Below are 22,589 nucleotides of genomic sequence, written 5' to 3' on the forward strand. Positions count from 1 at the left end.
GCCAGGAAATTGTAGAGCACATCTTTCAGGGCAAATGGAACACATCGCCACACGTCTGGAAGTTCCCTTCGGGAATAAACGCAAGTAGAAGTTAAAATCATTAACGGAGAATAGTCGTGCGACCACTGTCACAGCCCCCTTTCAATTACAAATATACAAATTGCCTTTCCTTCTCTGTGGAGAATCCGGCCATTTGGATAACCCGGACTGCGTCAGGGTTAACCTTTAACTTGATCCACTATTTATGCTGTCCTAGGTTACCCTCCCCCGCCCCCCTAAAAAAAGGGATGTAGTTAGCTGCTCTCATCCGGTGAACGACGTGGTTCCCGTTGTCGGCCTTCTATGGCGGGAATGAACGTGAGAATACCGCGTTGTGGCCGTTTTATCAGTGTTTTAAAGCAAATAGCTTTCTTTGGATCGTTCACCCGCTCTCTTGGTGGTCGGTCGTGGTAGGACTGACCAAAAAATCAAAGGCGCTTATGCAAAGGGTGCTTTCCTCTCACGCAACTGTACCGGAGCCACATTCATCGCTGAATGCAAATTTTTGTAGTTGTTTGAAATGTGCGTGTGTCACTACGGCCACTACAGATGTGGTGGTTAACGGACTCTGTTCTTTGTGGAGGTGCGCAATGAAAGAACCAAACATTACCTAAATATCCTCCCAGCAACAAACAAGTGCCTTCAAAGCGCATCGTTCTTTTATTACAGCGAATTGCCGATTCGCATTTTAGTTATCCTATTGCCATAGTATAGGGACGTTGTGTCACTCTAGCTTACATTGACAATCTTCATGGGTCGTTTCTGCACCCTTTTTTGTGTCTGTGGTTCACCGCATTATAGCTACAAACGGAATCACGATGATGGCTGTATTTAGGCGATGAGACTCCCTCAGGCTTCCGTCTGTGCCAACAAAACAGAAGGAAAAAGAGAGACAGAGGAGAGGCAGGGAGGTTAACAAGAGGGGAAGATCCGGTTTGCTTCCCTACGCTGCGGAAAGAGAGGAGGGGGAGGTAAGGGGATAACAAAGTAGAGATAAAGAAAGAAAGGAGCACAGACATACAATCACAGTCGGCCCCTGTCGTCGCATACTGTCACCGCACAGCACAGTAGCACTTGCAGCACTATGAACATCTGTTCATGCTACAGCCGCTTGTCTAATTCTGTTGCCCTTGAAAACTGCAACAGTGCCCTCGTAACCCTCTGCTGCGATGGACCTTATGATGGCGGCATTTTAAAGTAAGTTCCTCTTCTAGAGGTTTTCGGTCAAAGCGCGCGCTATCGCGTTTGCGAGCGATCGTCTCTGTAAACTATAGCGAGGGCAGTCACAAAGAAGGTGTTGAGGAGTCTCCTCTTTACCACAGTTATCACACGAGGCGTCGTGGGCCCATCCGATTCGGAAAGCAAAAGACTTGGTGGACGCCATCCCTCGCCATATTCGACAAAGCAGGGTAGTTTCGCGACGGCAGAGTCCAGCTGGAATGCACAGACGTAGAGAAGAATCTATGTTGTGCAGCCGGTGGTTTTGAAAACTTCCTGCATTCCACAAGGAGAACGTGATATCACGGCTGAGAATTCGAGTTCTCTAGTGGCATCTGTCCTTGATAAAGGTATCGGCTCCCCTTCGTCGCCTTGAAGAGCCGACCGAACAGCGTTATTGGCGTGTTCGTTCCCTATGACGCCGCAGTGACTTGGAAGCCACTAAAACGTCCCGTGCTGTCCTTTCTCAGTCAAAGTATGGATTAGTTCTCTAATCTCGAAGGCAGCACTGCAGTCTTTGCTATCAGCTCTGCGGCGTGGACCACACGAGAAGGAAAAAGATTTTAGATGACTGTATGGCCTGTAACCGAATAACAGATAAACGCTTGGACCACATCATTTGCTTAGAGTTACCTGACATTCTAGGTGCGTGGGAAAGTACCGCCTGCAGGTCTCACGAGACGAAGGTGCTTCAAGCATTCCCGAGAACCACAAGCTTTAATGGGACTTCGGCAGTAGCTTTAGCATATATGTGTGTGTGTCCTTAGGTGTATGTGTTGTTAGCGTTTTTGTGACCACGGTGCGGATATCATTCCTGAACTAATGACTGGGTCAAGCACGCCAGGTCGTCAGCCAGGCTAACATCTCCAGCTTTTTGTGAATCAACATCTCTCCCTCTCTCTCTCTCCCTCTCTCATGCTACTCGTACTGAACCATCAACAACTCAAACACTCATCAACGTTCAGCCTCGCGCTAGGACACTGTGGTCCATGTTCCTCATTGTTTATTTTTTATAACACGTTTGATAGTGTAAAAGCAAAGGGAAGGCAGCTAAGTAAGCTTGAACCACGTGCAATTGGCTTTCCCTACGCTGAGGAACTGGGTCAAAACAACCGAGTGCAACTCAATGCATGGCTATATGGCAATGCAGGTCTGCATAGAACACTGTGAACGCTCAGTGTAGCCGATCGACTTGACAAACTCCGGGGATGCTTGTGTAGTTTTTTGCAGTAACAAATCGTGAGGCAGAGGCTTTGGAGTGTTTTGTTACTGGAAATTTGATTCCTTTCGCTTTGTGAAACGTGCCAGTCCAGTTAATGTCATGTCCAGTCGGCGTCAAAAGTTTTCGGGGATTGGCTTTCGTGAAAAAAGTTCAACCTCGTCTTAGAACCGCGTTACACCGTCTGGTTTGCGCATATTACTGAATGCCGTAAATGCGAATACCAGGCTGTGGGCCGAGGCTACTGAAGTATTAGCTATATCTAAAAATTCTTGTCGCCAAAAGTTCTCTAGTCGAAAGTACAGCGGCGGGCCTAAACACTAAAAAAAATAAGGAAGTTTTGTCAATACCGTACAGGAATATACACTCATCGATTCCTGCTTATAGCTCCGAAGTTCTTTGGTACGGTCATAGGAATACGTAAAGAGTGTTATAGACTGTAAATGGTGAAATTTTATCTAACTACTATGCAGTGTGTATAGATTTGATCATAAGGACCTTAAAGGCGCTAATAGGAACAAGAACCGCCGCCCTTAGATTTACATTTGAACATGTCAGCGAGGACTGCCACATACTGCGTGATTATACTTACGTCACACTACCGTATGTGCGCACATCGTTCGTGCGCCTTCGTCTCGATTGCATAGAATGTGTTTACAGATGCACTACACGAAATATACGCGCAAACAATCGTACTCTGTTTTCTGCAAACCTCCTTTCCGACTAAACAGCATTCGCGAAAACCACTTACCTCGTATCATATATGCGTATTTAAAGCTACTTTCGTTGCTAAAAGTTCATGCGCAAAGAGTAACAGTTGCCGCGGCTGCACACCCAACTTCTGAATTTCTATTAGAATGTAGGTAAGTAGGTAACGTTATTATTGCCTCTATTACTAATGTTAAAAAGCATAAGAACAAAAACAAGCGTAAGCAAACAGTGACTCCAGACACTCCTCCGGTCATACGCGCTTAATAACTGAGCAGATCGAACACAGTTCGGGTGTCATTCTAAGCGGAGCTGTGGTGAGCCCCGCGAGAATAAAGAGCGCATGCATCTCGATAACATACACGCTGCGGACTTCGGCAACCAACGACTCCCGGTACCGTCAGGTCATGGGATACGGGGAGACGTGACACGCAGCAGTACCGCCAACCGCAGCATCACGAAGTTCAGGCGTACGTCGCAAAGCTCTCGCGCAAGCGCACCTGAGTCTCAAAACCTCGTTGGCGTTAATTCGGCGACGAAGGCTGAGCGATAGCGTACGTGCCTTTTTTCGCAAAGGCGCTGGAAGTCCGGTCACCGGCCATCAACACCGAAAACGGGCGAATGAGGCAACCGACGCCAGCCGCTTACGAGCGTGCCGTTGAAACGTTTTCAGTTTGTGAATTCCGCCAAGGCGTATACGCCAAATGACTCGACTGCCTGGCAACCGGAAGATGCAACACCGCGGGCGTGCTCAAACGCGGCCGACGCGTTCTCCGTGTTCACGTGGTCGGCTGCCGAAACGCGGAACTGGTACGGCGTAATCTCGTACTTACCCCCGTCTTACGCACATCGTATGCACTCAGCTTTCATTGGCAAGCGTCCCGCCCCCGCCATCCCCAACTGCAACCGTACTCTTACCACGTTACCTCTGACCCTCATTACCACATCGCACCAACGCCTCTCCTCCGCTTTACACCAGCTCTCTTTCCAGCGGGGTGTTTTGCGTCGATATCGATGGAGTGTCCTGTTAAATGCAATCACATTAAAAAATCACGCAGGTCAAGCTCACATCTTCAAATTTATGGGAAGCGAAGCTTAAAGAATTCTGTGCTTCTTTCGCGCAAAGACCACAATACGATTACGAGGCGCGCCGTATAGTGGGGGAGTCCGGAATAAACTTGCAACCAGGTACCGTTCTTTAAACGTGGCCCAAATTAACGGTACACGGGCGTTCTTGCATACCCCTCCCCCCCCCCTCCCTTGGCTAAGTCGTTTTTAATGCGATAGCATTAAAGGCGGACCTCGCACTCCTGGCTGTTGCCCGCCTGACGAGGATGTGTGGGCCGATACCGAAGGCAGCGCGACGTAGCACAGCGTCTCAAAGCGGAATCGTGTGTGACGTCGGTGCCAGATGTTTCAAAGAGCGACTTTGGCACGAGAAATGCGCCCGTGCTGTCGTGGCACAACGGTTGGAGCACTGCGGTGCTTTGTTGGAAGACCTAGGTTCGATCTCACAATCGGTCGCGCATTTTCCCATAGGATTATAGAGCGACATCTGCCACCTTGGCGTCATCTAAGAAAAAAGCTGGAGGTGTGTTGAGCGTACGCGATCGAGTCACTGTGGCCGCTAAATTGCAAAAGAGGTGCACGAGGTACAGACAGACAGACAGACAGACAGACAGACAGACAGACAGACAGACAGACAGACAGACAGACAGACAGACAGACAGACAGACAGACAGACAGACAGACAATGAAGTGCAATGAACGCGAATGTGCAAGGGTGCCCATGGCGCACGAGAGCGCCCAGCTCTCGAAACGACACAATCATTACAATCTAATTATGTTATATTGCATACATGGAGAGTTAGTGGGGCGAAGTGATCCCGCCAGCCGGCGCGGCTGCATTTCGGTGGGGCTAAGATGCAAAAACACGCTTAAACCGTGCAATTGGTACCCGTCAAAGACCACCAGGTGGTCGAATTTAATCCGGAGCACTTCTGCCCTCCCCCCCCCCCTCCCCCCCGCCCCGCCGTACGGCTTGCCTCATGATCGTATTGGGTTTAGGGCGCCTGAAACCCGAGAATTTAACTAGTTTTTTTTTACTGCTAAGTTCAGGGGTAGCTTTTTTCGAGGCAAACGCACTGCGCGTCAGTGGCGTCTCTGGAAAAAGTTTAAGCACGCCGAGCGCACGCCGCTCATGCGCCGTCAATAACACAACAACACGGCGGTGACAATTTGCGTGGCGACAACGAAAACGCGCTTCGAGTGTTCGTACAGTTCTTAGCGCAAAATTAAACGTCTGAGAACACCTAAGCCCTTGTCAAGAGTTGTTAATGCGAAAGCAATGTTGTCCACTTGGACGCCCCTGAGCGGGCCTTCGGGTTTCGCGCGGTAATGTAATGCACCGCAGCGCTACACGCTGCCCGAGCCAGCAAGCAGCACCAACTTGGGGGGCGAACGCCGCATGCCGCCGGCGTCCCGCGCGACGAAAGATGGCGGAAGCAGCAGGGGCCACCAAGGTTGGCATGCGGGCGCAGCAGCTAAGCCTAGTAGGTCTGAGAGAGAGAGAGAGAGAGAGAGAAAGAGAGAGACAGACGGACCGTACGCTGGCTTCCGAGAGAGAGAGAGAGAGAGCAAGAGTCACGAGGCCCTGTGGTGATGCCCTCTCCCCTCACGCAACACCTGACGCGCTAGAGCTTCAGCGCGTGTGCCCTTTCGACCTCTCTGCTCCGTCGGGGCACGCTCCTGACGTGGAATCGCTAGCCGACGAGAATTTACCTGCCGTTTCGCTGCTACAGACAACAGGCGCCTACTTTTTCGCTCAATGGGTCATTTCGCTTTTACATCAAACATTCTTGTCGCGTAGACGTTACTGAAATCACTTGTATATGCTCTCATTTTTGCGTCTAACGGCCTGTTTACGTGGTCTGCAGAACAAGCACGCTTCAGGCGATCGCCCATTACTCCATTACGACTGCCTTGCTTTAGCGAATTCCTCCTTGAGAGTTCATACTTAGCGCATAAAACTGCTTCGTCTTGTGTTAAATTTGGCACATAAAGATTGACAGGTATAAAGTTGCACGCTCTGAAAGAAACGTCTTCGTAAGCGGCATTGAATTTTAATGGCGTGCAAACCTCGGCAATAAAACGTTCACAAAGCCAAAAACAGGTGCTTGAGTCAATGGTAGGGTCACAAAAAAATAGCACTAGGCTAGTGGCAATTACGGACTCCCGACAAGCATCCGCGTAGAAACACTTTAAATGTGCGTTGTTATTGGGAGTATACAAAAACAGTGTGCACTAAGCAAAAAAGAAAGAATCCAATTAAGGTAATGAAAGGTACGATTTGGATAAGAGAAAAATGCATATTACGTATATCATATAATTGTGGTACGTGATTGGGTATGTTTGTAATGTGTCGATAAGAGAAAAGAAATTGTCAACGGTGTGCTACAAGTTAATATAATGCCGCACGTGATCGCGTTAATGTTATGACGTTGATATTAACAATTAGCAGCATGTATGTCTTAAGCACGCTACGAGATTCTTCAAACATTCTCTCTCAACTACTTCACCATCTTAAGAGGAAGCTCTAGCTCGAGTTAACCTTCAGTGCCGCGAATTCAAATACATATAAAACTAACAAATCTTTTTTTCTATATAACCATTGGACCAATTTTATTCATTAGAGTGAAATTACCAGATTGTAGTCCGCAAGGTAACACGCCTCCTATTTAAGTTCTTGAAGAAGTAGAAATTGCTGTTCTCGGCAACCACTGTGCCGATTTTGATGAGGTTTGTTTGAATATTAAAGATAACCTCAGACTATAGGGACTGGAGCAAGCTATTTCTTTAGGCCGCGAGCTATATAAGAAAAGTTCTTGAATATTGCACAATTTCAAGAAACTCAAGTATGAAATATACAACTATGTCCCATAGGGATGAAAAACGACATTACATTTATGTAAACTGCATTTATAGATGCGTTTAACGCAGGCAAAGAAGATGTATTATACAGTGCTCTGACACCACTAATTTGTCAATAGAACTCTTGTCACACGAATATAAACATTGCAGCGATCACACCTGTTCATTTATAACGTTTTTCCGCTTTATATGCTATAGCGAATCCAGTATACACACCTGAGATATTTGTTCTTGGTGCAGGGTTGCAGATTTGCGGTCTTCATGCCTCAATTTTTTTAACTTAACAATTCCCCGGGAATTTTTACCAAAAAGAAAGGTATCTCCTGAGGAAAATTTTGTTTCTTAATGTCAGTAGAATTTTCTTTCTCTCTCAAATACAATAAATTTCGTTCAAATCAGAGCCGGCGGGTGTCTCAAAAGACCACCTCCGCGTTTTACGTGCATTTGAATTGGCGGAAATTGATATTGGCCCAGTGCTGAATCTTCTTAACTCGACCGAGTACAGCCTCAAAATGAAGGAAATGAAGATAAAAAATCACGTGGGTGGGCTGCTAGTATTAGTGCCGTTTCCGACTACATATCTTTTCTCTGTTGTTGCTGACAACAGTCGTACGAATGCTCGAGACATCTTCACGCAGTGCTATAGGACACTTGTATTACTGAAGTAGTCTGAAATGAACATAATCTCAAATCTAATTCAACAGCTCCATACAAAGCGCTATTGCAATGCCTCGAAGATAGCACTAAGACATTTTAAATCTGTATTACCTGAATAAGCGAGTAATATAAAGTTAGGCGGTCTTTTCACCATTGACGTCTAAGACTGACGGGTGAGAGGTATAATTACCAGTCGCGTTTGCATAGATACGGTAGAAGCGTATCGTACTATTTTACGATATCGCCATATACCGACAGCCCAACATTTGCATGAATGCGCATTTTTCTGTGCAGCAAAGCAAACGCCACACAGTGTCGTACTTGAAAGTCAGCGCTGTCACGTCCAATAAGCCTGCCTTAGCGCTCGCGCTGTGAAGAGCAGCGAAACGAGCCTGCAGGTTGGCGGCTACATTTCGCCAGGTTCTTCATTTGTCCACGTGGACAAGCCTACGCGACGTACATTTCATGGAAACGTACCATAATGCACCAGAATATTAAAGCTTCGCCGCTGCTCCGCAACTCTTGCCACGTCCAGTGGTAGCCAAACGTGGGACTGTTTTGGCTCCTAGCTCTTCAATGGAGACCTGGCCGCGTTAATGCCGCGAATCTAGCAACTGGTTGAAGTAATCATATTTTATTTTTGATAAAGAAGGCGCTTTTCAAGCGCGAGTAACGTGCTCAACAGTAAGAAAAAATTCGCGTGCCATGTCAGCCACCATATTTTTTTTTGTCTTGATGTCCCACAGTTCAACAGCGGCAACCGCCGGTTGGTTCGCAGATTGTCATCCTGCAGCGAATGCTTTCCCACAATTCCTTATGAGATGCTTTCGTGTATGGCATGCGTGTTTACACGCGTCACTGAAATGTGAGTTCCCCGTATCAAAGTTCCCTAGTTTGGTTCATTCGAAGCGACACCCTTTCTTTGCTAATTACCTCGTTTACACGAGATGAGACGAGCTCGACAATTGATACGATATACTTATGTCGCATTCAGATAAAGGCCGCTACTGTATTGCCAGAAACCATGCACAACCCCACTGCGGTGCCCCTAGCGGCCATGGTGTTTTTGCGCTGCCAAGCACGAGGTCGCGGCATCAAGCGCCCGCATTTCAATGGGGGCGAAATGCAAAAGCGCCCGTGTCCCGTGCCTTGGGGGCAGGCGAAAAGATCCCCTGGTGCTCGAAATTATTCCGGAGTCCTCCACTACGGCGCCCCTGATAACCAAATCGGGGTTTTCGCGCGTAAAACTCCAGAATTCATTCTACCCATGCACAGCAGTTCCGGCGCACTATGGAACGGCCAACCGATTGTACTGTTCGTGTTCATCATCATCATCATCATCATCATCATCATCGTGGTTACGCCCACTGCAGGGCAAAGGCCTCTCCCATACTTCTCCAACAGCCCCGGTCATGTACTAATTGTGGCCATGTTGTCCCTGCAAACTTCTTAATCTCATCCGCCCACCTGACTTTCTGCCGCCCCCTGCTACGCTTCCCTTCCCTTGGAATCCAGTCCGTAACCCTTAATGACCATCGGTTATCTTCCCTCCGCATTACATGTCCTGCCCATGCCCCCCACCCCCCATTTCTCTTTCTTGATTTCAACTAAGATGTCATTAACTCGCGTTTGTTCCCTCACCCAATCTGCTCTTTTCTTATGCCTTAATGTTACACACATCATTTTTCTTTCCATAGCTCGTTGCGTCGTCCTCAATTTAAGTAGAAGCCTTTTCGTAAGCATCCAGGTTTCTGCCAGCACGGTCTTACGGCGCTGTAGCCCTGTAGTTATGTTTTTCCCTATACGTAATTTTCAGTCACAGCTCTGCCCTTTATACCAGCGGTTCAAAATCTCTTCAAAAGCTCTAACTGAGGCGTCTCTCAAATCCACATCGGGGCTTCAATCCGTGAAACTCTATTATTTTGTAAACGCAATGCTCATGCACAACGTTGCGAGATACATTTTTTTTTACTTAGCGGCATCATCGAGTATTTCCTCCATTGGGTTTTGTCATAGCGTGCAGAATGAACAACGAAAAAACTTCAAACTCCATATTTTGCGCCCACACTTACAAGAAGGTCACTTCGATTGAATATATATATATATATATATATATATATATATATATATATATATATATATATATATATATATATATATATATATATATATATATATATATATATATATAGGTCAGCACAGGTGAGTGCCATATCGCATTCTTTGCCTTGCACTGGCCTGGTATTTAATAAACTTCTTCTCCAAGATCGCATACCACTTTCAGGTCAGACATTTCTTTCTTTCTCAAGGACGTCCTTTCGTGCCATTCGCCCTCAGGGAATTTCTGATTCTAAAACGAGCAGCGCAGAACTTCTCAGCCTGCGTCCGTGGGTCACCGTGCAGAGGCCGCCGTGAGAACTTAGCCGAGGAATCTGGGGCTCGTCGCAAGACGCCGGCCTTTTATCGCGCATGCCTAATCTCCATGCAAATCAGTCGCAGATATATATGACCGAGAGCAGGTAGGTCTGTGAGACATTTCTATTTTCTTTTTCTTTCTGACTCAAGATTCGTGAGCACTGCGTGCACAGAGACGGACTGTCGCGCCATCCAATATATCGCGAAATGAAAACACGTATAGAGCTGCGCTCAAATTTCGCATTAGGGAGTATCGTAATCGTCGGTGAACGTTCTACAGCGAAGCTGTCTATGGCTTGGATGTGGAAATGTAATTGTGTCCTAGATGCTGACAAAAATAAATCATCTTGTTGATCGGTCCTGGTTGTAGCAGGGTGTGAGACCGGGCTAGTTGGTATTCCATGCTGAAGTGAGTAGTGCAAGAGTGGACACGGGACACTGAATAGTCACCTTGTCGCCTTTTTAGTGTTACGTGTCCACTCTTGCTCTGGTCAATTCAGCCTGGTGATAGTGCTGAAAAGGCACAAGCTCAATGGCTCGTACCCCTGTGGGATCGGGGATCTGTAAGGCGCCGTTGTCTCACGTGGTACCCAAAGAAGTACCAGGCACAATGGTAAGAACAGATGTTTTTGAAAAAAAAAATGTTTTGTACGACTTTTTCAAAAACGACGGCTGTAAAATTCTCGGCGCCAACTGCACAAACGTGCAAGCACCACTGCTCGCGCGTTCGTCGTTGTCGTCTTCTTCTTCTGCTGGATCCGTTGTGCAAAAACTATCATGATCAGCAATAGCTCGAGCGTCGCCTTCTTCCACAGCTGGCTCCGTTGTCTCTCGTCATTCCAGCGAATAATTACACTTCTTCCGTCGTAATGCAGAGGCCGTGCTTACGGGGGTATGATGCATTGCTTAAGGGGGCATGAGCCATTCATTGTCTTACGAGACGGACACATTTAACAACAGAGGTGATACGCGAATGTTTCATCATCATCATCATCATCATCCTGATTACGCCCACTGCAGGGCAAAGGCCTCTCCCATACTTCTCCAACTACCCCGACGCGAATGTGTGTGCGTACCTATATCGCCACGATGACCACGGATTAGGACAACAAATGTGTTCTTACCGTTGTTCAATATTCTGGGTCACCTTTGTATCGCGCCCTAAACAGTCTCGCTGGTCTTCCATATGCCCATAGTGGAAAGGCTCTGATTTTTCTTCATGCAACTAACTCCATTTGAGACCTGAATTTTCATATTCAGAGCATCCGCGAAGTGTTTCTACACCGCCCGAAACTGGGTTTGGCTGTCAGTGATCAACATTTTTTCCACTTCACGACTTCGACACTTCTCGGTTAGGCGAGGTTGAACTAAGCCTGACGCAGTCGCCTCGGCGGCCACGGCTAGCCCTAGGCATGAATACGCCCAGCAGCCATGTCGCGGGCTCCCAGCCGACTATTGGGCTTGGCCGGAGCCTCAGCCTGCCCTCTATACGAGTACCGCACCGCGTACTTCGGCCACTTCGATGGAATTCCAAGATACCCAGCTCATGGCGTTTACTACGACCAGCCAGAATGCCGCCACGTCGGGCCACGTCACGTCAGCGTTTGAGGACCAGCCAGAATGCCGCTCCAACTAGCAAATGAACCTGACTGAACGATGGAAGAAGTTGACGAGCGGAGAAGAGGTTACCACAGCCGGGACCACTATTAAACCATCCGCCAGGCAGCAGCCGAACACTTCGCAATCTCCGGGACCATGCTCTAAGTGTTGCCGGTGGCCTCCACTCCGCAAGATTGATTTTGAGATCGTGCTGCGCCTTTCAAGCGACTTATAGTTAAACGCCTGGCTAACCACCAAATTTTCAACGCCGTGGTGATAGTCTGTCAAGGCAAAGCTATGGATATGCAATTCGCGAGGCTTATGTCTTGCTCCAACATCATGTTTCTGCACCTAACGAGCAAATTGCTGGCCTGGTGAGGCGCTTGACCTGCCTTCCCCTTAACGGAACACTGTATACCAGGTGAATGCGCATGTGGCGGCTCCAGACGGAGTCTCGCGTGGTGTAATTCCTGCACTAGACCCCAAGACGCCCACAAAGGCCCACTTGCACATACGTACTCAATTCTTCAGGTTCGGATTCTTCAGGTTCGGATGTTCGGCGATAGCAAGACCGCAGTACTTACCTTCAGTAGTGAGCACACGCCCAAATATGCACATAACTACGGAGAGGAGACGCCCTGTTACCCTTACAAGGCAATGACACAAGCATGCCGTGTACGCTACCGCACCGGCTCCCGCGCCGACGTGTGCCCCACCCCATGTGCGGCATACAAAACTACAAGTGCACACTGAAATGCACCACCCGTGGGGAATACCACCCACTGGTGCCAAGGAATGTAAACGTCACCTCAAGCCTATATGGTCAATAAGCCAGCCGTTTCTGCACAACCAAGACCAAGTCTCAAAGGCCAAGCACCCCGGCGAAAGCAAATCACTAGGTGGTTCAGCTCTGAACTGGAGACCTCGATGGAGTCGCGGTTCCCTTCCATAGCAAGAGCCCCGGAGCCGCAGCAGCAGCAGTGGAAATCGAAGATCCAAACTATGAAGATGCCTCCGGCGCAACACAACACCCAGCAGATGAGCTGGGCCTGAGCTGTATTTCCCACTGCTCCTGTTACAGAACATGCAGAGTATGAGGAAATACGACGGCGCTACATGCAAACAGTGGGCCTTCATCTCACAAGACCATCGGAAACCACTCTTGGCTTTATGGGACAACCATGGAGCACTATTTATGTACATAGCCGAATGCGGCCTACATTTGCATATCTCACAGTTTATTGCATTGAGAAAACTTTCAAAAAGAAAAAGAGGCCTTGCACTGTAAAAACATGATGCAGTAAATGACGGCAAATATCTTGGCCACCCTATCTTTAAGATCATTTGACCACCAAAGTGACGGCAGCTGGTCATTTTTTCGTAAGGCGTACAGACGTACTGCGCCCATCAGCCAATCGAATCGCATTATTATCCTGAGGATTTTTTTTTTCGAAACGGTCCTGATGATTCTTTCCTCTCATTCTTCGCGGCGATAGAATCGTCTTGTCGGAATGATGTCGACAGCTTGTTGAAAGTGATAAGAAACATGGCCGTTAAAGCATCACCTGTTTTCTTTTTACAGTGTGTAACCCAAGTTGGCTTCAAAGAAGTTCATGGAAGAACGGCCCGCGTCCAGGGTCCTATACCCAGTGGCCCAGTGACCTCAGATGGGCCAGTGCCCTCGTACCCAGTGGCCTCAGCGATATGTATCCAGCCGCACCTACCACCGGGTATTACTGAACTGAACTGCTTTCGGGACGGGTTCACGTCGTTAGACGTCGTCGACGACGAAAACCTGCCTCGAGCGTCCGTACAATTTCTATCACAATCAAACGCCCGTGTGCCTAGCACAGAATGTATGTTAAGAATACCAAGGGGTTTTCTTTGAGATGTTTAGTGCGCAATTACATTGCTAGTGTGTAATACACGCAGTTTGTAGTGTAACGCGTCACTATCTACATTACTAGTGATTACAAGCGCAATCTTTGGAGCGGCGATCATTTCACTGCAACGGCAGTGATGGGTCGCGATTTTGTAGCGATGACTTCCGCTTGATTTTATGCTACGCTTATCATCCATCGTTCTCGACTGGCTAATCTCAAATCATAACTCGGGCGAAGCGTCACTCTGACCACTGTCGAAGAGTGAAAAAGAAAAAATATCACCGGGGAAAAGGCATCGATAGAACGTTGCGGCAACGGTTAGTGCATGCATTTGTCTAATCTTCGCGCTTGTGGCTTCCGACATTCTTGTGGCTTTCTTTACTATGCACTGCATGCAGTTAAAGACCTAAATTGCATGCAATCCTATCTTCTCAAGCACAGACGGCATTGCGAATATGTGTACGCGCTCATAATTATAACCGGATTGTTGCATTTTAATGCAGTAGATAGTTGAACCGACAGAACCGATCGGTCGTGAACTGCTTCCGGCTCCTGCAATTGCTGTCGTCGGCAGCAGTACAGCAAAGCATAGCATCCGAGATTGGAATTTCTTAGTCTGGGGAGCATGCGCTGCCAGCGCGATTCATAACGTATTTCCGGCTCTCGCAGTAGCTTACCGCTGTTGCAGTTATGAAAATGAAAGCATGACTCGTGAAACTGGATTTTTGCTGCGGCAGGAAAGCCTGCTATGTGGCCGCGATTGTGATACCACTATGCAACAAATTTTCTAAGTCACTAAGCCGTTTCAAGCATTAAGAACGTCGTTTAGGCAAATCCACGTACTTTCAGTCACATGCTGCTAAAATCACGCCCGTGCTTACCGCTTCCTTGCAAACGATCACCAAAATTCCCTCAACTAATTCTTGTATGATATATATATATATATATATATATATATATATATATATATATATATATATATATATATATATATATATATATATATATATATATATATATATATTCAATGGCAGAAACGTGGAGAGGTGGGCCTGAGGGAAGTTTCTCTAGCAACCTACTCCTGGGGAACAGGCTTAGGGGAATAACAGAGATAGGATGTGAAAGGGAAGGAGGGTGGTGCATGTATGATGAGCACGATGACTGGAGCGGCACAGCATGCTGCTTCTGTGCAACCGGTACCTGTCCACTTCACAGTGCAGCACAATAATCTTCGCGGGCAGAAGTGGAGCTTACTGCCGTGTAGCTAGGAGTCCGTCTATTGCTTTCATATTTTATTTTTTGCCGCATTCACCTGCCACTGGCGTATTTAAATCAGACAGTAGCCGCTGCAGGGCATCGATTACTTGTCGCAGCATGGCTTTGAAGACAGATTAAGATGGCAATTCGTGTGTGTGGCGGCAAGCGTTGCCATACATTCGCTTCCAGGCAATGGCTCGGAGAGATCTGTCGATGCCGATTCAAATACCTTCCGCTGTACTTGCGCAGTTGGAGCCAGGGAGCTCTCGTTTAGACCTACAGCTTGTTCACGTCGGATTCTTTATGTGTGAAATTCTACATGACAGATTCCCAGGTGGTGAAAAGGAATCTGGACCTCTACAATACGATGTCTCCTACAGCGCCGTGTTGCTCATGGGCAGGGGGTGTCCTTACTCTTTCATCGCATGGTTCATTAAGAAGTTCTGAAACGAAATTATGAAAAGAAAGGAAAGAAACGCAACGAAATCTAAATGGGGTAATCGTTTCTAGTAAATTGAAATAAGCAAATGATACTGCGGTTACACCACATTCATACGGTTTCCAAATAAACGATATTAAAAAACGATTCTCGACAAGTCTGCGAAAGTAAAGTTCAAAAATTTTTTTGCCTTAAAGTGCACGAATGGCGGCATCACAAATAGCAGCTATCAATTGTCTCATCCTACGCACAGAAAAAAAGCCTAGTGAGCAAGGCAGCAGGCCACATGCTGTCTTGATAAATGTTCAGGGTGGGTATGTCGTGAGGTAACTTGGAATCGATACATCAAGAGAATGCATATAGCGTATTTCGCAGTAACGTATCTGTCCGACTACGTCCATCATTGTAATAATTACAAGAATAATGATAATAATTGTTATAAGACGTAAAGCATATCATGAAGCATGCACACGCCCATCATAATTAGATATAATGCCAACCGCATTAACGTTTTCAATCGTACACGGACGATTTATGGGCCGGTATTTTTATTTCTCTGCTTGCTCTTTTCTATTTTCATGACTGCCTCTACGACAAGCGCCCACCCGTTTCAAAGCACGAAGTCATTCTCATCATAGCGAGCAGCACCAGCGCAATTGAATTTTTTTTTTTTGCGTAATCAGAGCGACTCCCATTTAGCATTTATAGCGGACAGAGGTAAGCAACACCGGCATGTGAAGTAATGAAGCTAACTTCATACAAGATCGTACATCGGCGGAAAATTTGAGAGGAGATTGGCCAGCCGTACACCGGGAGGATTGCGGATACCTGACCATCCTGTTTATGCAACATCGAGTAGACGCGGGGGCTTGCACTCCGCGTTGTGCCCCTTCCGTTGGCAGTTGCCAGCCTGCTCCTCGCTTGCCCTTTCCTGGTAATTGTGTTTATGTGCTGAAAACAAACAATGGAATGCGGCCGCCATGGTTGGCAGCCGAACTCGGGACTTCCTTCTGAGCTACAAGAAGTGATGATGGTGATGATGAAGCCTCAATTAATGGCGCAAACCCGCTTTCGGGGATAGTGATTAAGCCACCGTGGCAAGCACGCCAAAAAGAAGTTGAAGCGTGCCTACACCTCCTGCTTTCGCGAGCTCGAGCGCTCGAGCGCCCCCGGCCCCGCCACTAGGAGCCAACACAGAAGAAGCAGCGTTCGGTTCTATTGGAAGGGCGGCCAACGGTATGCACCAGCAGTCGTCGCAGTCCGAGAATATGGGGTCGGCTGCGGGCCCCGCGTCGGGCTCGCGACGTTCGGTGGCCTTTACGGGTGCCTTCCGAATGTCCCGACGGGATCTCGTCGCCACGGCCCTCCTCGTCTCGGGCGCGTCGGCCATCGTCGTCACCGCCGCCATCACGGTCCGCAACCGCAACCGCCCCGAGCCGCTGCCGTCGCTGCTAGACCTGAAGCCACCGCGGGAGAACCCCTGGCAGACCCGACACATGCCCCTCTACTTCGAGTGCGAGTCGAGCGCGTGTCGCGCTACGGCCGAAGACCTGAGGAAGAACGTCGCCTGGTCCCTGAACCCTTGCGCGGATTTCTACGAGTACGTCTGCTCTAGCGACCGAACACAGACGAACGTCTACGACCACGCCGTGGCCCACTACCTGCGCGAAGTGCGGGAGGTCATCCGCAAGTACCAAAACCTCGGCTTTTTCTCCAGGACCGCGATGTCGAAAAAGATCACCCGTTTCTTCAGCGCCTGCCAGTCGAACCGGTTGCAGCTGTCCTCGTGGAGGTCGCAGCTGGCACACGTGTGGCAGTACCTAGACCTCGCCGGAAACCTGGCGGGAGTGGAGAGCATGTTGGCCACGTTCTCGAGGGTGCTCGAGGTCTTTCCCGTCGTTCATGTCGCCGTGCTCGAGGCGTCGCGCCGGACATGCGTGGTCCTCAGCAAACCAGACGGCAAGGGCGCCGACCGCCTTTTCCAAGTGCCACACGCGTTCTCGACCTCGTTCCCGCATTTCGCGGCGGACCTCTTGGGTCACACGGGAAAAGTGCCCGACGACGCCAACGACCTCATCAACTCTGCGGCCAAAATGGAAGCCGAACTCCAGAAGTACTCGGGCCCTCAGGGTGAGCAATACTACCACCTTCACGAGTACGGCGACATTCCCGCTTCGGAGGTCGGAAACGGCAGCGCTGCCTTCGACTGGACAACGTACCTGAGGAACTTTCTCACGGGCGTCGTTTCCGTCAAGGCTGACTCGTGCGTCATCGTCAAGTCTCCGGCGTACGTGAGGCATGTCGTAAAGGTGTTCGGCAAAGTCTCGAAAAAGGACGTGCGCTCGTTTCTCAAGCTGAGGGCAGCCATGGCGCTGATGCCCTTCCGAAAGCTGGCGGACGCTCCTGGCAAAGAAGACGTGGAAAAACTCTGCACGCTGGCTACCTACAAGCTCTACCGCTATGCTTTCCTTAAGGAGTTCAATGACACACAGCTCCTGCAGGTGTTTGTCAGCGCTGGCGAGAAGGAAGTCATTGTGAGGATGTCTTACAGGTGGGGGAGAAGTTTTGTATGTTCTGGGTATGTCAACGCCGCTAAAAGAGACCATGAGTAGTCGCGACTGAATGAGTGATGGTTTAGATGAAGAATGAGCACGCAAAATCGATGCGTAACCTGGCACAAAAGTTGGCGATATCGTGTGGCGGCGTCTTGTTATTACCGACTAGTGAGCTGCTTGCTCATTTGGACTACCTTATTTAGGAACTCTCTTGCGAGCTCGATTACCTGTGAGAGCACGAGCTTAGACGCAAGAGCCGATAGTTTGCTTAGTATTCGTGCGGTAGTGCAATACGCTAGGAAAGTAACGGATAATGTATCATTGGCGCAATATTTCCCATCAGTTCCAACAGCTCCAATTGAACCACTCCCGTTCCCTAATAGTGAGCTTTAGTTACGCCGCACAAGAAGTTTGTGTCAAAAAAATTGTAAGCAGCAGCCTTGATTACTTCCTTGTCAGGTTGATGGGCCCAAAAAAATAGGCGTGCAGCGCGTTGTCTTCCGCCTTGCTGTTTGCATCGTGTAAACGCAAATAAACTCAAAATTAGTAAGCTAGGTAGCACATTGTAATTCTCAATCGGTTGATGTGCCTTTAAAATATGTCAACGCACAACCATTTACGCGAGCAGGAACGTCATTACGGATGCCCTGCCCGCGTCCAAGAGCAAGAACAAGGTGGAAGAGGCTATGAAGAGCGCGAAATCCAAGTACTTCCGGATCATCAAGGACGTCGATCACTACTACTACAGTGAGACCACGAAACCTGACCAGGAGCTCGCCTACAACTACGTCCAGGGGCTGGGATCCATGACGCAGTCCTGGCTGCGGGTAGTGGTCGCTTCCGGGGGCAAGATCCAGGACAACCAGCTGAATATCCGCTGGGACTTTGACCCAGACACGAACAAGCTCGTCGTTCCCGTCTCCATCGGTCACATGAAGCTGAAAGCTGACAAGGAGTTTTTCCTGGAGTCCACGGGTCTCGGTGGCGCCATGGTGCGATTCCTGTACAGGGCATTCCACGAGAGGGCGCTATTCTCAGCCAGAAACGCGAGTGAGCAAGACCGCCACAACAAAACGGCAACAGCTTGCCTGGAGAAGCAGTACGGGTCGAAGGTACATGTACAGATTGTGTTGAAGAAATAATCCGTCAGCCGGTTGACGGAACACGGAAAAATACGAAAGGGCGAGCGAGGCACTCCTACTTCTGCGCGTCGCCCTTTCGCATTGCCTCACGTTCCGTCAATGACCCGAGATTTTCATCATGCCTTCGTAGCAAGAAATTCCCGTCCAGACGCTTTCTCTTAAGCTTAGATGCATTGTCGCGGGGCGTTGTCGCAGGCATTGTGAAGTGACGGGCGTGGCAGCGTGAAGCCTAGGCGATTGAGAAGCGCTGATGTAACGTGATTAGTGTTGAGGGATTTGGGGGAGCAAATAATATTATGCAGAAACCGAGCACGCGACAGAATAACAAACAGTCGGGCGCACTAGGGTTTCTAAAATTTCACAGCCTTATATCACTAGCCTTTTGCGACCACTGAAGAAATTACGCTCTCGCACACATCCATTTGTCCTTGCTTCAAAGGACAACTTCCCCATTTGGGATACTTATACTGAGACGCCACCCTGCAACGAACAAAGCTTCAAGTTTTGTAGCAAGCGTTTAGGTATATGGTTATATGTTCGAATTTCGGTCCTTCCCGGGCCATTCGTGTCAGGTTTTACGCGACGCCTTGAAATAACATAAGCTGCCACGGCTTTGCTTCACTACCCTGTCCGCATACTAGTTATCCTCTTTCTTGGGGTGAATTACGATTACATCGTACTCAACATGACATCAATGAAGTGTCCATGATGATGATGAGGAAGCAGCCGCTCGTCCTGATCCCACGCGTACCTTTTGGTTCCGTTCATCTCTGTCGGAACCTATGTCAAAGAGCAATCAAGTGGCCTCGTTCGATGCAAACTTGGCACATTTTTTTTTCGTTCGTTCTCATTTTTTTCTCTTCGCCTCTTCATGCAGAGTATATAGCAAGCAAGCCGTTCCTTCGGCTGAGTGCCACATGTGCCATACCCTTGCTTTAGTGTAGCTTTTTACGTAACCTTATTGCACTTTCCAGACTGTGAACGAAACGAAGGTCAACGGACGCCGTGTCTTGAGGGCTGTAGCCGCCGACAATGCACTTGTGCCGGTGTTGCACAAGGCCTTCAAGACGTCGCTGTACATCCACAAGATCGAGGTGATCAACTACAAGAGGCTGGAGATGTCGCTGGCCAACCTTCCGGACGTGGACGCAGACCAGCTGTTTTTCTTGATGTACGGCCAGACCTTCTGCGAACCGCACGAGGACACCGCCAGGGTCCTGGCACAGGCACCGTGGCCTCCAGCAAAGATCAGACTCAACACCGCTCTGGCCAACTACCCGGAGTTTGCCAAGGCTTTCAAGTGCGGCAATGGTACAGCTATGAATCCAAAGAAGCGCTGCTCGGTTTTCAGCTCCCATTAAAGTGTTGTCAGAAAATGTTCTTTCTTTATTGTGGTTCGCAAAGTACTCTTTTAAAAAGTTGTGTGTCTCCGCTGGTGGCACGCCCCAGTGGCTGGTGCACGGCTGGTGTGTGGTAATGGTCATCGCAGGCGCCCGAGAGTGCTTAGCGAGTAGTTAAAGAAACACTGATATCTGCAAAGCAGCCCAAGTATTTGAACTTAAAGACGTACAGAGCCAAATTTCAAGCTTCTCTGCCCCGTCGCTGCAAAAAGCATGAGCGCATCTGCAGAGTGCATCTGGAAAAGGCATGAGCCTGTGGAGGCCACAAGAACGGCAAAAAGAAATGTTCGTTTCAACCGATACCACACAAAACTGTGGAAAGCATAAGGCACATAACATAAACCAGCTATCGCGACACTGCTCCGCATTATGTGCCAAATCAATGACATCCTTTTATTCTATTAGAGCGAAGATTTTCTGACTTCTTCCTTCGAAGTTCCAGCCACGACTGCTGCTGGCGGCCGTCTTTGCGAATAGTTCTTGCGAGATGCATGGATCATACTGAATGTAGTGTCATATTCATGGCTTCTTTGTCCTACAAATATCATCTTTGTTGGTTGCTGGCTAGAGTCTTGGATAATTGGCCCGTACCAGACATAGTCGAACAAACACCGGATATAAGAAGAATCAAGGTGGTGCGCGGCGGCTGGTGATGCACATTTATCGCGGATGTGAACTACAAAACCAAGACGCCGTCGTTGTCATGCCATCGTCGTCCTCTTATCGTCTTCGTGCGATTGCAATCATTCCTTCGTTGTCACGTCATCGTCATGCTTCCGCCGTTTTCAGACTGTCACTGCATTCTCATCTTGAAATCACCGTCATCATGCTACCACCTTCGAGCCATCATCCTCATGCTATGATTATCATGTCATCGTCATCATTCTGTCATCGTGAGTCCATCGTCGTCACGTCATTGTTGTCATTACGTCATTGCCAAAGTGTCGCCGTCATGACCTCGTGTTCGTACCATCGCCGTCATTTTGCCGTGTGATTCCACTCGTCACCCCGTTGTAGTTTACCTTCGTAATCACATTAGCATTGTCATCCTACTGGGACCATGCCGTTGTAATTCAAGCTCCGTCACTCTCTTCGTCAAACTATTATTGCCATGTCGTCGTCGTCATGCCATCGTCGTCACAATAGAGTCGTAATCCACTTGTCGTGACGTCATTGTCAGCATTTCATCATCGTCACGCACTGTCGTCATGCGGTTGTGGTTGTTCCATCGTCATTTTGTCGGAGTGACTCGCACGGTCGTCATGCCATCGTCGACACATTGTAGACATCATTCCGGCATCGCCATACTGCTTCGTTACGTCACCGCCGTCATGCCATTCTAACTATCTTATTATCGTCATTACTTTGTTGTCATGCTGTCGTCATTTGAGCTAAGTCACTCCCTTCGCCACCTGTCATCGTAACGCCAGCGCGTTATGACAGCCTTAGGATCACGCAGTCGTTACGCGATCGTCGTCACGCCGTCATCGTGCCACTGTCGTCACTTTAGCGTCGTAATTCCATGGTCATCGCGCCGTCCTCAATCCATATTCGTGATGTCGTTCTCATTACTGCATACTTGCAATGCAGTCGTCGTTTGCCATCGCGGTCACGTCGTCGTCATTCTGTCACAGTGACTCCAGTGTTATTCGTCATGAGGTCGTCGTCATGCATTCATCTTCATGCCATCGTGGTTATTCCTCGATCATGTCTTCTTCATCGCCATGCGTTGCATGTGTATAATTGAGCGGAACAATATCGGTAGTTTCCAGTGAAAATGCGTCCAACTGGATCGTGTGGTGTCTACTTGCGAATGATCGCTAAGCATGAACCGCATTCTTCACACACACACCACTGAAGGTTTCACCTAAAGAGATTTCCACAGCTTGTGGTACCCGCAGATATTTATTTCATTATGTTTTACACAGCCAGCAGGCATTGCGTCCTTCCTAAGGAAAGTTGTTAGCGGGCGCTTTTCTCGGTCTGTTCGCTGAGCTCGTTATTGTGTATGCAAACCTAATAGTAATAGTTCTTGTGAGCACAGTCTAGCATAAGCGGTGACAAAACGCGTAAAAAGACACGCAAATTTGTGCAGGTTTGAGAAACCCGGGTTGTCTGAATCAATCCG

General features: G+C 48.5%; 1 protein-coding gene across 1 annotated transcript; it reads left to right on the top strand.

The window, feature by feature from the left end:
- Positions 1–16,546: 16,546 nt before the first annotated feature.
- Positions 16,547–20,431, top strand: LOC142590238 (neprilysin-1-like). The gene is made up of 3 exons (XM_075702165.1): positions 16,547–17,915; positions 18,548–19,031; positions 20,036–20,431. The coding sequence occupies exons 1-3, from the start codon at positions 16,603–16,605 to the stop codon at positions 20,420–20,422; spliced, it is 2,184 nt and encodes a 727-aa protein (XP_075558280.1). The 5' UTR covers positions 16,547–16,602; the 3' UTR covers positions 20,423–20,431.
- Positions 20,432–22,589: the final 2,158 nt, after the last annotated feature.

Source organism: Dermacentor variabilis, chromosome 8 (assembly GCF_050947875.1).
Source record: "Dermacentor variabilis isolate Ectoservices chromosome 8, ASM5094787v1, whole genome shotgun sequence".
Taxonomy (NCBI): Eukaryota; Metazoa; Arthropoda; class Arachnida; order Ixodida; family Ixodidae; genus Dermacentor; species Dermacentor variabilis.